The sequence below is a fragment of the Vigna umbellata genome, chromosome 8 (assembly GCF_029865625.1).
Source record: "Vigna umbellata cultivar VRB3 chromosome 8, Vumbellata_1.0, whole genome shotgun sequence".
Lineage (NCBI taxonomy): Eukaryota > Viridiplantae > Streptophyta > Magnoliopsida > Fabales > Fabaceae > Vigna > Vigna umbellata.
In genome coordinates, this window is record NC_142172.1 from 39788097 (window position 1) to 39805644 (window position 17548).

A 17548-nucleotide genomic window follows, 5' to 3' on the forward strand; every position below is an offset into this window, starting at 1 on the left:
GCAGTAGTGGATTTAAAAAGAAAAGCTGCTTATAGAAGATTGAAAGTTTTCAACAAAAGTGCACTTGAGGAAGTCATTCCATAGTGCTGCAGCAGTGGATTTAAGGGATTATTCCAAATATCATAGGATGTCAATTTTTTACTCAATCAAATAAGAGTTATAAGCTTTACATTTATTTCAATCAAATGAGTAAATTTTGAAGCTCTTAGAACATTATGTCCAGTAATCCAAATAGATGAACCCCTGTATCAACTTCAAGTAGATAATACGTAACATCAATATACAGTTGTAAGAATTGTACATCCAAAGAAAAAAAATATTACAAAGAAGTCAATTGGATCATGACTTTTTTGCAATGACAACTTTTACTACTTTTATACAGAATGTTATTAAAAGACTTTCAAATCACTTTGAACTCTTGTGGTTTCAGGTTACAATATCAAAGCAAAAAAAAAATGACATTCATGAAGAGCAGACTCTTTCTTCAGGCAAACATTTGCAACAATGATGTGGAAACTAACTGATCTTGCTTTGGAATTGTATTAATCAGCTTTCAAGAGCTTCTCCGGAAAAATACTGTTTGTGAACCATTCTCCGGTAATCTGCAAGATGCACAGCCCCAATTAAAATATGCATTCTAAAAAAATCTCCATAACTTTAAGTTAAGAAAAATCCAACAACCTTTGTCTAGGAATACAGAAATTGAAGTGCAAATCAAATGAAAAAACGGGGGAGCGAAACAAATAAACGTAGGCAGTGTAAATCATTACAAATTTATAACAGAAACAATGTTGTTAGCTTAAAAAATAGTTTTAACCTTCCTTATCATTCCATAGTGCTGCAGCATAGCTGTTCAGAGGACTCTCCAAGTTAGGCTCTGTTATTAGAAAGTAAATTACTCAGACAAGCACACAAAGGTGAATGTAAAGCTCAAAATATATCAAGACCAGACCTTCCAATAAACTTTGAATAGACAGAAGAATAGTTCTGCAATCATAAGCTGAAGACCACTTGTCCTATGGAAACACACAAGTAGGAGAGTTATTAGCCCCAAGATAATGTGTGATGGATGGAACACTTGGGGCAGATTGATGCAATGAAAATCAGAATTCATCTATAGATATACTTGTCGTTCATATTAATGGTAGAGCCAAACACACCTAAACACAAATAATGAATACCTGAAGGATGTCCAAACAAATGTTGCCAAACTGGTCAACATTTGGATGAAAACACATTGTCTCAAACTTCACTTGTGGGGGCTTAAAAGGGTAGTCCAGGGGAAAACGTAAAGAGAGTTTATAAGATAAACCCTCATACAGAGTTCCTTTTCCACCTTCAACTGTACCAATCCATGTAAAAATACTCTCACCATCAGGGAAAGCCGATACTCCAAGATCTCCTCCACTCATCTGCAGGAAAATTCATTTTCAGCATTTTATAGTGTTAGTGGCTGTGACAGCAAAATAACAACTACGATAACTGGAAAAGGAAAGCATATGTTACACCTTTGTTTCTTAAAAATCAGCTGATATCCCAATAGAATTAATTTACACAATTTGCCACCCTAATATAGATGCTCATATAAAAGAGTACATGTAAAAAATTTCAATTCTTCAAAATAAACCACCATGCTTTCTTCGATTCATTAAATAAAACTGTTCCATTAAACCGTCACCTGGACCAAAAATAGAATGAAAACGATCACGATTTTCTAGATGCTCCTTGCGAATTCAACTTTCTATTTCAGAATTTATTCTACAATCATAGAAAGGTCCATAACAATAATAACAACAACAATCATAATTAGAGTAAAAAGAGATATACCATGAGAGCCATTAATTCCTTCTGGAGTCTGCAATTACATGAAAACAAAACCATTAATACAATTCCAAGTATCAAAATTTAAAAAGAAATATCTAAAAACTGAATAATTAACCGGGCATCGTATTTAAGATCAAATTTTCCGAACTCAAATTCGCTTGCCATGAAGAAACCAAATTCTGGTAACGCAAAAAAGAATCGAAATTCGAAAACAAAATTTCATTTTTCACTTTTATTCCCTACATGGGAGTAGGAAAAAGGGTCGAATTTTCGAAAGATTCCATTTAACGAATCAAACAGAAAAGAAGAAAGATTTCAAATTTTACTCACCTCTGAGAAACGGCGGAGGTATCGACGGAGTGAGGAGACGGAAGCTGTTGCTTCGAGGGAACAGCGGGCGGTCGCCGGTGGTCGAAGGAGTTGCCGGCGGCAGGGTTGGGACGGACCTCCATGAGTGGTGATCAAGATGAAGAAGGAGGCCCAATCTGATGAACGTCTCTGAGATTTATGAATGAACGGAAGAGAAAGAAAAGAAAAGCACAGAGAAAGAAAAACAATTTTGCGGGAAAACGAAGTGTGTAAGGAACAAAAATGGATGGAACTGCTTAATGCTATGCTATTTGCTTCTAACTACTGTTTCATTATCTTTCCCATTTTCACAATTATTTATCACTCTACTTTTTATGTGCTCAGCCTTTACACCAATCAACATCTTAAATCGCATTCTTAAAAAATTAGGCACTATAATAATTATTAAGATAAAATTTATTTTTTCATAAAAAGAAATAAAAAATTCTAAGTCTTTCTATACAAAATCTGTCACAAACTCAATACAACATTTTTATAGTATTTAGAGATTTGTTCATATTTTCAATCAAATAATTTTGTATAATTATAAAAAATTTTACCTCAAAAAACTATTTATTTTATAATAAATAATTTTTTAAGGATTCTAAAAGAATCATTTCATTGATACTGTAAAATGACAACTAAAATAAATCATATTCTTACTAAAACTTTTCATTCTCCTTTAGAGGAAATTAGGTTATTACTCATTTGAGTAACGCCTAATTATGGTTATATAAACAAAATTACTTGAAAAAAAAACGTTACTTACACATCATAGAGAGAGGAAAAGAGAGAAAAGAAGTATGAGATGTAATTATCACATCATAATTGAGAAAAGAAATATTATTTAAAAGAAATTTGAAATTCTTGATACCTGAGGATGGTAAAATATTATGGACTGAGTACTTGATTGAAAAATGCTCTTTCAACTTTTTTCTCTTTTTTTCTGTGTTTTTTTCTTTTTTGGATTACATGGGACTAAATTAAAATCCCTCGACCAATAATTTGGTCAGTTAGCTTGTTAATAAATTTTTTAATATATAAATGATCAATTTACATTAGATTTATTATTCAAATTGCATTTTTAATACCTTTTTTAAAGTTTAAATTAAAGTAATATTCGATATTTTTATCATATAAAAAATGATTATATGAGTTAAGTTTGACATATAATATTATATTTTAAGTATGTAAACATTTATTATTAGATAACCTATTTACAAAAAGTTAAATCATATTAAATTTGATTTATATATTATAATTAAAATAAAGTAATGAGACTCCATTGTTAGATTGATTAAATTTACATCATGAACAAAAGTGATTGAAGGTTTCCAAATATATGTGTATACATTGAGCTTTGGCCAGTTTTTCAAACTGATCACCTCACACATTTCTTCGAATTTGATCAACAATATTAATCATCTTAGAGATAGGGAAAAAGCATGTTACACAGTGAAAGTGAAAGTCCATCTTATACAAGAAATGTAATCAAGTAACAAATCATGTTGTCCGAAGAAAATTTACTTGATCAGTTTCACTTCAATCTTCAAAGCTATAATACAAGGAGATGTTTCTAATATTCATCTGATCTACTAGGGTTGCGTCCCCTCCCAAATGAAAATTCAGATAAAGCAATGTTGATTTCATGTTGAGTTCGAACAGGATTGGGTCCAGTAGGAGGCAATTCTGCTGCTGGAGGCTGCATCATCATGGTCTCTTCATGGTCAACATCTCTTGCATGGTGGCTTGGGGAATGTGACCCTTCAACATCCCATTGACCATTTTCATAATTGGATGCTCTTGGAGAAACCAGTGGACTATCACTGTGTCTAGGGTGCATGTGAAGCAAGTGCACCGGAGACATGCCATGAGTTGGAGTTCCTGGTCTACTTGAGAATGGGGTGTTAGAAGTCGAATCCTTGTTGTGTTTTAGATGCTTTTTAGCAGTGTGATGCCAGTTCTTTAGTGCTGATGCCACGTTATCTTTGAAAATGGTGGGTTTCATCGTAGAACCCATCTATATAATGCCACCAAAACACAAAAGGAAATAAGTGCTACCATTATTATGGTGTTTATTGGTAATACATTGGTAAACAAAGACCGAATTTAATATGTTTCTGTATCTTACCTGTGTGACTAGAGCATAAAGAGGCAAAGTCACGTAGCTGCATAGAACTTGGGTGAGAACCCTGCAAAATTTCACTTTCTTATTAGGTTACACACACAAGTATATAACCCTGCAAAATAGAGTGTGTTGAATTATCTCCAATACAAGTCAAATGTACTAGTTTTTTTCAATGCAGTTTTGGAAAATGAAGTGAACTTACCCCATTGTAAGTCTGATCACGATATCTTCAGTAGTTCGGTGAAAGCAATTGTTTATTTTGAACTTGTTGTCGTACTGTAACAAAAATATGATACAAAGTTAGAAATTCTTTACTTCTTTTAGGCTAAATGCTGCATAATAGTCGCAATTCTCTTGACACGAAGGTATTAGTTTTTTTAGGCTATTGGGTTTGCTTTATTCATTAGTTAGAACGGTTAGGATAAATTTAATTGAATTATTTATTTTTAAGATTTTTGTCAGTTTAAGAATACAAGGATTAGTTTAATGTAGTGGTTATTTTATTAGACAATAATAAGAAATAATTGTATCTTAATGGTAGAGTTTATGATTTTGGAGATAAAAAACCAAGATGTAAATCTATAAATTGCAAGTGTCTGACAAAGCAAATACACCAGAAGTATATTCATTGAATGTCATATTTCCTATCAAGAACTATTCTTAGTTTTTTTCCCCTAACTATTTGAGGTTCCGAAAGGTTGTTCTTGATTCCTAGTACTGATAGATTTTCTTTTTTATTTATTGTAAGAAAAATATTTTACGGTGTAGATTCAACAAGAAAGCATGGTCTAAGCAATCCTGCAATTTGTCTTCAATGTTGTATAGAAAAATAACAGGGTCCAATGCAGCAAAGTTTTAGTAAAGTTGATCAAGATGAAATACTTACTGTGCTCCAAGCAAAAAACGCCAATTGAAATGCATTCTGCAGCACAGAACAAAGCACGACTATTTTCAGTACACAAGAATTGGAATATTTCATTTTGACAGTTAGTTTAATCATAAGAAAATAAGTGATTAAATTCACCTGAAATAGAACGAGATGAATCAGAAAGAGAACGAGGCGAGGGCGACTGAACCAGAACAATTCATCTCCTGGCTCAACCACTGGTGCACCCTTGACCACTTCCCCCCTATCTTGAATCCTTAGTGCCATATCTGTTATGATCATTTGTAGCTTTGTTCCCACCAACAAGATTATCTGCATGATTCACATTAAACGTTATTATGACCAGTTCAATTGAATAAAATGTAGACCGACAACATAAGCAGAATGAGTGGTTCTTTTGCTTACAATTAGTGGGATAAATGGTAGCCACAAATAAGAATACCATCCTGTCCATATAGAACAAAAATTATCATTAACAAAACAAACTACCTTATAAAAAGCAAGTAATGTTGTTTCTAGTCCAGTAAATAATCAAGTTTTAGGTGGACCAGAGCATTCCAATTTGAACACTGTACGAAAATATGCAGCTGTGTAATCTTGTATCGATTGAATTCTACAAATATAGTGCATGAAAATGGTGCAAATAATTCACGATCTGACCCATATTGATTCAACTTTTAGCAACATCAGTTATGCACGACTTCATGTCATATTAAAACTGGTTTCGATGTTTGAACAGGGCTTACCATTAGTATTTGTGAGCAGAATTAGCACTGCAAAGAACCAAATAGTTGGACTGCAAGAACAAAAAAACATGGTTCAGCTTAAATTGGTAAGGTAAGAAACCAGAGGTAGAAAGGAGAGCAAAACACAGGATGATATTTGTACCTTATTCCCACAACAACTGCAAAATCCTCATCAAGTGTTCTCTTGATATAGTTCTGGAAGTCAAATTTCGTCTCACTTGCTGGAGTCAAATGTGCCTATTACATAGCTTAGTTGAATTATGATATCCTCTTGAGCAAAAAATATCAAACTACAGAGCATATTTTTGTGAAAACAAACTCACCACTATGAATCCATGTCGTAATGCCATATAGTCAACCTTATTAACTGATCCATAGAATTGTCTGCAGAAGCTAACCTGATTGGAGCAAAATACAAAGGTCTCGTGAAATTTGTGTCACAAATAACAAACCGTGTGCTTGAAATTCAGAATGTATCTAATGGCCCAGTTTCATCATCCTCTTGGAACAACAATGTAAGAAATTTATGAGTCTATTCATGCATGTATGTATCATGATTGTGTACTCACTATCCATAATAAAATTGGTGATTTACTCCATGAGTTCAAGTGCCTTCGTCCAAACGTTGTATCCCTAGCAAACCTGAACCTCTCAGGATCTGCAATTCAATTAAAAAGAGTTTCAAAAACATGGCTAACATTTCTTATTATAGATATATTGATGAAAGTTAGTAATAAATCCTTTTCTGCCACATGGTATGCACATTTTAGAAAATGAGTTAAGGAAGCAAAGATAAAGAATATTTATTTTAAAGAAATTATTATATTAAAAAATCATTTATTATAGAGTACTTTTACAGTTGAATCTTTTTTAATCCTTGTAAAGATATTTTTTTCATCAATCCCCTAAATAAAGAAAGCATTTATGATTTAAATATATTAATCATTCAACATTTTGTATAAATTATTAAGAATACTTTTGTGCGTAAAATTCATACATAATCCCTTCATAAATTAAATCAAAATGACCCAATTATCGTAAATGAGTAGAGTAATAAGAACCACTTTTGAGTTTTAGGCAAGGGAAGTTATTGTCACAAACAGATAAACTAATTAACATTTCTTAGAAGGTTTTTCAGTTTACAATAGCAATCAATTTTTATATTGCGACATACCTTTTTATTTAAAATTAATTTCAATCACGTTTAACAATTGAAAAAAAAATCAATTTTACAGGTTAAAATGAAATCTACAAGAATTCAAAACAAACAGTGTAATTGGGAAAAAAAAGTTTAAATAGGCCTTAATTTATTTTGTCGGTAATACCCACAGAGGGCCCTGTTACCAAATAGGCAGGTAAGTCAACCTCCATGCAATTAAGATTTTGAAGACATTTATTTACGATGTGACGTGTGTTGCCTAGTACATGTCACACTTAAAGCCGTAGATACAAACTATAATGTTTTTAATTCATTGAGATATTTTGTTTCAGATTTTAACTCTACGTGGAGTCTTACCATGGTAGAACTGATGTTCAAGACTCTTCGTTTCGTCTTCCCACTTCCTCCATATTGACATCTGCATACCACAAAAAGCAAAACCATTCAGACACGCAAAACAATTTGTTTTGAAACTGCTAATGTCATGTTTTACCCATTTCTATTATTTTTAGTTAAAATAAAGGTAAATTGTGCATTATCTGTTTCGTGAGTATGAAAGTCAAACGTTATTTTTAGGTAAAAATAACAATACAAACATTATAAAAAAAATGGTAGGAAATAAGACGAGAGTACCTTAGTTCTACCCAAAGTCAGTGTCATGATGCACTGTAGGATGTGAAAGATAGCAAGCACAAAGACGAATATATGGAGCTGGTGAATCCCATATTCAGAGATAAAAGCAACTTTTCCTTTATCCTGCAAAACACGAAAACAAAATCAAACTTTGTAGAAAGAAAACAGTATCTGATCCCTCATCTTTTCATGCAATGAAAGTCAATTAATTACCATTAAAGTTAATAAAAAAAAGATCAGCGTGTATTAATTGTGCTTACTTTCTGTGCGCATTTGTCAATATATCCTTCTGGACCTTTACTCTTATAATCAGGATCGCAAGGATTCCAAGTGGAAGCAAGACTTTCTGAGATGCAGATAGAGGTAATTCGATCTTCAAACACCACTAGGAGCAAGGATATGAATCCCAGCAGCATAAGCTCTAAACACAAACAATTTATATAGCTTTTCAATTAGACTAAGCAAGAGGATCTTGGAATTTAAACTAGCTTTTGTATAATGATAATAATAATATACAGAAGAAGTGAATTAATCATTAATTAATTAGTACCTCCTTTAACCTTTTCCAGCGCTTCATGAAGAGCCTTTTTGTGTTTCTTTTTCAACCACTGCAATTTCAATAATAACACAGCAAGAGATCAGGGATAACAGCGTGTATAACATGCAGAAGTTATTGCTTTCTGATACGGTTGTACCTTTCCAAGTTCTTCAATAATATGTTCAATGAGGATTGAAATAGCGAGCATGACAAAGCACACAATTGCAACAGCCCATGTAGGAGTTGTCTCCAACTTCCTCTGTAAAACTTCTTCTCCCATGTTTTAGTCTCTGCACTGGTATATACAAATTTCTATGCAAGAAGCAAGTTTTGTTTTGTTCAAAGAGAAGAGTATGTGTGGTTCAAAACCAATTTTTTTGGAGACTCTAGATTGGTGATGATAGGGTTGGGAATTGCTTGTACTATAGCGCTTATATATATATATAGATATAGAGATAGATAGAAGCATGCAAGATGAAAGAGCGTGTTGAAGCATCATTTTCAAAGAAAGGAAGACTTTGACAAGTTCAAAACAGTTATCGGTCAAAAAAAAGATAAGAGGAACAGTCTTTATTAAACCCTTTTTATATTCAGAAAATTCATTGAAAAATTAGGAAAAGTTTTTATCTTACTTTGTACCAAGTATTTGAGTGTACTAAGTATTACAATCATGGACTTTTCACTCAATCGGTCCTACTTTTTGTTATATTCGCATACATTATTATATTAAATTTTATTGTTAAATTATTCACGCATGCCATATTTTATTATTTTAAATTCATAAATATTTTAAAAAATAAGTAGCTTTCAAATTAATTTCAATTTATATATTTGTAGGATCACAGTGTTTCAAAATGTGCTAAATCAAGTTAGTTTGAAGTTTTCGATCAATTTATTTTTTATTAAGGTATGTTATCTCTTGTAAATATATTTCAAATATGTGTTTTATTCTTCCTAAATATGTAATATGATGGTACATTGACAAAATGCGTGGAGTTTCTCCTTGCAAAATATCATTAAAAAACTCTTATTGGTTTAAAAAGTTAAGGTCGTTATTTATATTTGCAACGTCAAAATATGCACTTCAATTTACAATTTTTTTTAAATAATTATCTTAAGACTAATCGTGAAATTTACAATTACCACCTCGCGCAAATTGACCATATTAGGTTATAGAAGAAGAAAAATCATTCTCCACACATTTAATCAATTGAATCTATCATACATAAAATAAAAATATATATAGAAAAAAAAACTATTTCTCAATAATTATTCATGATTTTATTTTTTGTCTTAATATACTATTAGTAAAAAAACACATATATTCCTTTTTCATGATTTTATTTTTTTCTCAATAATTTATGATAAGTATAAAAGAAATATGACAACTTTTTTATATATAAATCTCTTTGATAATTTAAATTTTTATGAATGTAATTTATAGTTTTAACATTTTTTTTTTGATAATCGATTACAACAACATTGTACACTTTTATTCGAATTTCAACACTGGTAATCGATTATAATAGTGGTGTAATCAATTATCAGTGAAATCATGGTTCTCCTACATGACTTTAATACTGTGTAATTGATTACAGGTGTTCTTAATCGATTATAGATGCTCGTAATCGATTACCCGTGCTTGAAAATGTGTAAGGAGTGCATGACTTCACCTTTTTATTGTGACAATATAAAATTTATTGAAGTTGTACATCTTTGCATGACTTTTTAATTTAAAGTCGTGGAGATTATTCGATCTATATATGTAAATAAAAAAAGTTACATAAATCAGTAATAAGGAACTAATATTTGCCTTACAAACATAAAAAAAAACAATGATTGTCCTTTACTTTGTTTTTATATTCGTGTAGAGACAAATCAAACATGCATGCACTTAGTTAAAGAAGAACACAGTTGAAGTTAAATAATATATAACTGTATTTGGATTTATCTATATTCAAAGTACGTTCAAGATGAAAGAAATATAAAATGCATGCACTGCCTCTATATAGATATATATAGTATTTGTATTTTTGTATGATATTGATCATGGAAGAATAGAAAAATTATGAACAGATATATCTATCTGGAACATGTAGATCTAACAACAGGAAATGCTACTGAGGCTGTGGAACGAAATGGGAAGAAATTGTATATATGAGCCATTTCCAGATGCATTAACAGATACACGGTCATCAATTCTATACACAGCCTTTTTCTGACTTGGGTACTATATTACATCACCAAACTCATGTTTTTTTCAAAAGTAACAAGTTCATCTCCTAAATCTGAATCATCTTGGTCATATATGTAATGGATTGCTTGAAGAGAGGCTCCAATTTTAGGGTAACCTGTATATATAAAAGTGTAAATCAAACTGGTGATTGTGGAAGCATAGTTATATATTTGAAAAAGGTCAAATTTGATTTAGTTATATTTTTCAATCATTAGATTTTTAAGTTAATTTTTTTTAATTCAATAGTATATTCATGAGGGAAGTATTCCGTGGTATTAAGAAAAATATTTGTCCAATAGACTGCCATGAAAATAGAATATACAGTAAAATGTAAATAATTATCATATTTTGAAGGTGGAGGGTGAAATTCTTGGTTTTATCTTAGCTGCATTGATTCAAGATAAGAGAGGCTTTATGACTTTTATAGAAGTGAAATAGTATTGGTGCATAATTTGAAGGTTTATTTAATTAGAAAAATTTAACTTGGCATACGAATGGTTATTTAAAAATATACTTGGATCTTTTGAGATTTGAAGTTTTGCCGAAATTATTGACTAATTCAAATTAAATTACATATCAATGTTGTAGTGGTAACCCATATTGCATTTTAAAATGACAAGAACCCGAGTCAATGTAAATTCAAAGAGATGTTTTCCACCAAAAAAGTAAATAAAATTAAAAGAGGTCTTTTGACATTATAAATCACTCATCCAAGATCGATTCCTCTCACTTCTAATCCTCTTACTAAATACTAGAATTAATTATTTTTTTCTTTCAAAAATTAAGTCTCTAATTATGTTAGTCCAATAAAATGACTAAATTATAATTATTTACATAGTTAATATGTTTTATATGTTCTTCACATTTTCTAGTCGAGTAAAGTAACTATTTTTTATTTATTTATTTTGGTTTATGTATATTTTTACTTTTACAAAATATAAAATTGTTATTTTTAGTCTTTGTAAAATTATTAGGCTATATTAATGAATTATTCGATCTTTAAATATATAAAATTAATGAATTATTTTGATTAGTATTATAACCTTACGAAAAAATGACATATTATTTGGACTCAACTTGATTATTAATATAATTTTAATGACAAAAGAATCTTAAGATTTAACATAAAGACGTGATTATAGTAAATTAACTATGTTTCACACGTTCAAAATCAAATTAAAAACTATTTATTTATTTTCACTCTCTCTGTGTTTATAATAATAAAATAAAATTATTATTCTAAAGTTCTTAGTATAACCTTAATTTAGATAAATATCACATGTTAATACTTTTTTAAAATACATTTTTTGTTTTTTTAAGTTTCTAAACAAAAATTAATTCGGATTTAATTTTTTTTATTTTTACGTAAATGGATAAGTTTTGTAATCTCACATGACTTTAAATGAAGAAGTCGTGTAAGAGAGCATAACGTGTATACTATCACAACATAAAAATTGATGAAGTCGTTCATATTTTTATGTTTTTAAACATTGATAATCAATTACGGATCGATTATATAGTGTTAAAATTATACAATGTATCACGACTTCACTAATAATCAATTACACTACTATTATAATTAATTATTAGTTTTGAAATTTGAATAAAAGAGTCTAATAATTGATTATAGTGTTACTGTAATAAATTATTAGAAAAAAAAACTTAAAATTAAGTTAAAATATGAACTACGTGTAAATTCGAATTACCAAGTTTCTTTGAATTGTTTCATACTTACAATTTCGTTAATTGATTCCTTAAAATCATGTTCCACATAAAACAACATCAATTTTTGTGGACCAGCTACTTTGTTGTTTTTTGGCTACTAACCACTCCTTTAGTGGGTGTACTATTTTCTACATCAATATAGGATTAGAACTTAAAAACTATATTAGAAATTAACTCATTTATTTAGTGATTCAAGATTTTTATTGGTGCGGATTCTTTGCCACCAATGTCAAATATATAGAAAAAATGTGAAAGCTGTTTGAGGATTTTTAATGAAATGTAATAAATGAGTTTGAAAAAAAAAGAAAAAAAAAAAATATATATATATATATATATATATATATATATATATATATATATATATATATATATATATATATATATATATATATATATATATATATATATATATATATATGGCCTGGGAGGTAATGACAAAATATACAGATAAATGGGCAATTCTATAAAATTTTGCAGAGAAAAAAAATAATTTAACAAATATTTGAAGTAGATATTAAATAGATGTAGATTTATTTATTAGAAAGTTGACAATTTCATATGACTTTTAACTTAAAAACAAACATAAAATAAAAGAAGATGAAAAGTAAAGTGGTCGAAGATAAAATTGCTCTAAAATAGAAATGGTTAAGGAAACTAACTATTTAATGAGCATGTCTTTGACTTCCCACCAAAATAAAATATTTTTTATTATATAAAAAATTGAAAAAATAAAGTGAAATTGTTGAGTGAGGATAGTATCGAGGCAACAAGTTGTATTGTAGGGTCCACAAGGGCATGTTTCTTACAAGCGTAACACGTTACGTTGACATCACAAATTTCTATTCTAGTTTTAGGCTTATGTCTTTTTCTTATTGAATAATTAGTATTCATTATTGGAAAAAGTCGGAACCACACATAATAACGTAAATTTAATAAATTAGAAGAAGTCTTATTCTTTTAATTCATTTACGTCCAACTCTTCTTTCGCTGTGTGCTATGTCAATAAAAAATTACAAATTAAAATGTAGAAAGTTTCCAGAAGTTAAAGACAAAATTAGAAATAAATGATACTTTAAATATATTTTTATTAGTTTTATATCAACATTGAATAGTAAATAAAGACTAATTTGATTACGTGATGAGTTCAAGTTTCTTAAGTAATCAGTCAAACATCCATTGGAAACCTTAATTTTTTATATGGAAGAAAAGAGAGTTGACCAGAGAATGTCTTTTGATTAATTAATTAAGTAATTAATTTCCCAATCATAAGTTTAATTAAATTTATAGATACAAGATTATTGGAATACCGGATCCGATAGGGCGTGGACCTTTGTCCACCCTACAACGCTGAAATGATAAAGTCTAATATAGATATTACCGCTTCCAATCAATAATTAGATGGCATATTTGATAAAATGACTTAATTTTAGAAAATTAAAAATAAAGTTATAATTAAAAATTTACAAGAACTGAAATTACACTTTCACAAAATGATATGGACTAAAAGTGGGTTTCAGTCTAGTAATTATAAAGTTTTATATGTGAATTACAGACCTAATTTTAAAATAAATTAGAAAATTATTTGGTAATAAAATATTTTGTGATATTTAATTGTGATGTTACAAGTGTTCGTGTTATTTAACTCGGACTCTAGAGATTTTATTGAGAATTTACCTAAATATAGTGGTGTTATAGATTTTGACAAGTAATACATAATTTATTAACGGAGATTAAGAATTTAAGTTGAGTTTGTGCAAGTTATTGTGTTTNTCTCTTATGATTTTTTAATCCAAATGATTTATTCTAAACAGAACACATGCTAATAAAGCAAATATTCAGATAATACAAAAAAGATTCTTATTCTCCCTTCTCTGGTCATCTAGACCAATGCAATGCCATTTATCGCTTTGAGTGATTTATGCTTTGACTAGAGATGAAATTAAGAAAGGAAAGAGGGTGGGGTAGGATTCAGGATGACGTAAACAGGGTTAAGATAAAAAAAAGGTCGATTTGTTTGTTATCATTTGTATATTTTCTTGGTCCATATTTAAATGATTTACCAACTACTTGATCTTCCCAATCATGATAGACCTCATATTCATTTCTCTAACAGTATATTCAATTTTTTCCCTTTTCTATTCCTTTCTACCACATAAAAATGTTGCCTTTATAATGTTGCAGGAGCTTTTATCATATCGTTATGATAAAAATGAATATGAAGGCCTACCATTTGACTTTCACGGTGGATATGTTGGTTACATTGGGTAGGTGGGAATGATAAGCAATTATATTTCTAAATTGAATAAACCTAAACGCTTAAGCATATGTCTAACAATTTCTCCTAATTGTATCTTTATATGATGCTATTACTTCTGCTTTGTTGGTATTATAGCTACTCTTTCTTGTCCTGCTTCGTTTCTCTGATTTTATGTTCTTAGTTTGAATCTTATGTTAAGTTAGGTAATTATCTCTTATTGTCATAATATGACAACCCACCATTTATAGAGTTTGAAATATTATGGATTATCATTCTGGTATTTTGGATGTTACGGTTTCTCTCGCTAAGTATGTTTACTTGCACGATATTGTTATGTAAATTTATGCTAGAACATATGAGAAATATCTGACATTATATCGATTGTATCAATCAATCTACCTTCAGAATAATTTAGGTATATAGATCACCTCTCAGAATTAGTTTTAATATTTCTTTATTGTCTTTTGATTTGTATCTTTATGTAATCAGGACTATAGTTTAGTATCAATATAAATAAGGGCAAGTACTTCATGTTTTGTATCATGTGTAACACTGACGCATCATTTCTTAATATGTGTGTTACAGCAAAATATACTTAAGAAGGGAAGTTATTTCTGTTTTGACCATCTAAAAGTCTGTAATTCCAACGTGATCTCTTCAATGAACCAATACTAGACAAATAATCGGTTTCTTGTGTTGCAGGTATGACCTCAAAGTAGAATGTGGTGTCAAATCTAACCTTCACAAATCTAAAACTCCAGATGCATGTTTTTTCTTTGCTGATAATCTTGTGGTCATTGACCACAAAAATGACGATGTTTACATATTGGCTATACACGAAGAAAGTTCAAGTGTTACACAGTGGTTGGACGACACAGAGGAGAAACTTCTGAGCTTAGACGGCTCTGTGAAAATGGCTTTGGGAAAACAGAACTCTCATTATTTAACACTTTCCTCAAACAAGGCTGGTTTTGCTGCTGAAAAATCTAGAGAGCAGTACATTGAGGATGTTAAGAAGTGTCTAAACTACATTAAAGATGGAGAAAGCTATGAGTTATGCCTCACAACTCAGATGAAGAAGCCAATTAAGGAATTAAATTCTCTTGGGCTGTATCTGCATTTGAGAGAAAGGAATCCAGCACCATATGCTGCTTGGCTTAATTTTTCAAAGGAGGACCTGTGTATTTGCTGTTCTTCTCCCGAGAGGTTCCTGCAGTTGGATAGGAAGAATACACTAGAAGCTAAGCCCATCAAGGGTACAATAGGTCGTGGTGCTACCAAAAAGGAAGATGAACAGCTGAAATTAAAATTACAGTTCAGGTGACCTATATTTAGTTCTACACATCACTATCTTAACAAATGTTTCTACAGCTTCATTTTGAATTTTGGAATTACTTGACATTGTCTTTAATGCTTTCTTTCAATTGGGTGAATCTATTGTGAACTAAGTTGCTTTCTCTTTCAGCGAAAAGGATCAGGCTGAAAACTTGATGATTGTCGACCTTCTAAGGAATGACCTTGGTCGTGTATGTGATCCTGGTTCTGTTCATGTGCCGCGTCTCATGGATGTGGAATCATATGCAACCGTTCACACAATGGTGAGTACAATTCGTGGGAAGAAGCGGTCAGATGTCAGTGCTGTAGACTGTGTCAAAGCTGCATTTCCCGGTGGTTCAATGACAGGTGCACCCAAGTTAAGATCAATGGAAATTCTTGATTCTATTGAGAGTTGTTCACGAGGTATCTACTCAGGCTGTATTGGATTTTTCTCATACAATCAGACATTTGATCTCAATATTGTCATAAGAACTGTCATTCTACATGAGAGTGAAGCCTCAATAGGGGCTGGAGGGGCGATTATTGCTCTCTCAAACCCTGAAGACGAGTATGAAGAGATGCTCTTGAAAACAAGAGCCCCATCAAGGGCTGTGATGCATTTTGACTAGAGCTCAATAGGTCAAACAATAGCCTTTTCTTTGTTGGTCAAAGGTCAGAGACAATAAGATTCATTTCATCCTACTAATCGTTATATATTTTCATAAAATTGTAAAGAATGTTGTAATATAGCAAGGTTTATTTGTAATTTTGGTTAGAAATCCATTGGTTTTCTTTTCAAACAGGAGGGTTCCTTTTCAGTTTTTATGCATTGTTGTAGCAATATTTGTGCATAGATGAAATGGCCACAATTTAGGCTGCTTGTTTGTACTTGAGGTTTTTTCGGTTTTTTTTTATCAGGCAATTTTGTTTTCAAAATGTAATTCGAGTTGAATGAATTGCCGGAGATTTATTGTATTTCAATCATTTGCGTGTGAAGTTGGTGGCCTATTGTTCGTTGATATCGTTTTCGCATGGTTCTGCTATTATGTTACTGCACAATAGAGGTATCTATTTTTTTAGACGGTAGTTTGTATTTGAAATGAAAATGTTACTGTCATCGCTTTGGAAGTATTTAATTATTTATTTTTTATCTTTCCTTTTTCTAAAAGTATTTATAGGGAAGTTTGTTAAAAAAATTCAAAAGAGAGTTTTTTCTAATGCTTTATAATCCACAATTTAAAAGTCATAAGCGAAGAGAAAATTTGGAACAACATAGAAGGCAATTCATGAGCATGATAAAATGTATAAAACATATGTTATGCTCAAAGTGAATTAATATATTGTTCAATTAATTAAGAGCCAGTATTAGTGGCTATATAAGAATTTGTTTGATTCAGTCTTAAACATGGCTTATTAACGAAGAAGTGTATGTCTACATCCAATAAAGCATGGCACTGATGACAAAAAATACACATGTTGTTTAAGCATGATAATCAATCATTTATCTCAAGCTGTGTGTATAGAAAAGACTACGGGAGAGAGATGTTTTATTTTAATGATTTTTTAGGGATTTGTTTCTTATTGTTATTTGCGTTTATAATTTTTGTTTTCAAGTTTTATTTTATAATTTTATTATTGCATACTGGTAAAAGCAATTTTAGTCTTTATAAATATTTCATCTGAAATTTTTATTTCATTTTACTTCTAGGAAAAATTAAAGAAAAATAAAGTCTTATAAATTTGTGAGACTA

General features: G+C 30.2%; 3 protein-coding genes across 3 annotated transcripts; 1 reads left to right on the forward strand and 2 right to left on the reverse strand.

Moving 5' to 3' along the window:
* Positions 1-223: 223 nt before the first annotated feature.
* LOC124835225 (uncharacterized) lies at positions 224-2490 on the reverse strand. Its single transcript, XM_047310130.2, has 6 exons — positions 2155-2490; positions 1828-1855; positions 1182-1412; positions 953-1016; positions 818-877; positions 224-602 (listed from the first exon to the last, which is right to left on the reverse strand). The coding sequence occupies exons 1-6, from the start codon at positions 2274-2276 to the stop codon at positions 547-549; spliced, it is 561 nt and encodes a 186-aa protein (XP_047166086.1). The 5' UTR covers positions 2277-2490; the 3' UTR covers positions 224-546.
* A 1130-nt stretch (positions 2491-3620) lies between these two features.
* On the reverse strand, positions 3621-8688 carry LOC124835224 (MLO-like protein 6). The gene is made up of 15 exons (XM_047310129.2): positions 8420-8688; positions 8275-8332; positions 7985-8145; positions 7725-7847; positions 7449-7509; positions 6502-6590; positions 6256-6330; positions 6075-6169; positions 5933-5982; positions 5592-5632; positions 5325-5498; positions 5187-5222; positions 4503-4576; positions 4304-4364; positions 3621-4192 (listed from the first exon to the last, which is right to left on the reverse strand). Exons 1-15 carry the CDS (start codon positions 8540-8542, stop codon positions 3749-3751), a joined length of 1665 nt encoding a protein of 554 aa, XP_047166085.2. The 5' UTR covers positions 8543-8688; the 3' UTR covers positions 3621-3748.
* Positions 8689-14343: 5655 nt separating this feature from the next.
* LOC148194668 (aminodeoxychorismate synthase, chloroplastic-like) lies at positions 14344-16685 on the forward strand. Its single transcript, XM_088096739.1, has 3 exons — positions 14344-14487; positions 15183-15800; positions 15946-16685. Exons 1-3 carry the CDS (start codon positions 14396-14398, stop codon positions 16424-16426), a joined length of 1191 nt encoding a protein of 396 aa, XP_087952865.1. The 5' UTR covers positions 14344-14395; the 3' UTR covers positions 16427-16685.
* Positions 16686-17548: the final 863 nt, after the last annotated feature.

Excerpts from the sequence above, each read along its gene's own strand:
- LOC124835225 (XM_047310130.2), bottom strand. The coding sequence starts at position 2,276 with ATGGAGGTCCGTCCCAACCCTGCCGCCGGCAACTCCTTCGACCACCGG. Across the intron at positions 1,413-1,827 it reads AGGAATTAATGGCTCTCATG|ATGAGTGGAGGAGATCTTGG; the intron begins GTATATCTCTTT and ends ATTTTCCTGCAG. Across the intron at positions 878-952 it reads TATTCAAAGTTTATTGGAAG|AGCCTAACTTGGAGAGTCCT; the intron begins GTCTGGTCTTGA and ends TTCTAATAACAG.
- LOC148194668 (XM_088096739.1), top strand. The coding sequence starts at position 14,396 with ATGTTGCAGGAGCTTTTATCATATCGTTATGATAAAAATGAATATGAA. Across the intron at positions 14,488-15,182 it reads GGATATGTTGGTTACATTGG|GTATGACCTCAAAGTAGAAT; the intron begins GTAGGTGGGAAT and ends CTTGTGTTGCAG. Across the intron at positions 15,801-15,945 it reads AAATTAAAATTACAGTTCAG|CGAAAAGGATCAGGCTGAAA; the intron begins GTGACCTATATT and ends TTTCTCTTTCAG.
- LOC124835224 (XM_047310129.2), bottom strand. The coding sequence starts at position 8,542 with ATGGGAGAAGAAGTTTTACAGAGGAAGTTGGAGACAACTCCTACATGG. Across the intron at positions 8,333-8,419 it reads TTATTGAAGAACTTGGAAAG|TGGTTGAAAAAGAAACACAA; the intron begins GTACAACCGTAT and ends TTGAAATTGCAG. Across the intron at positions 4,577-5,186 it reads CGTTTTTTGCTTGGAGCACA|TACGACAACAAGTTCAAAAT; the intron begins GTAAGTATTTCA and ends TTTTTGTTACAG.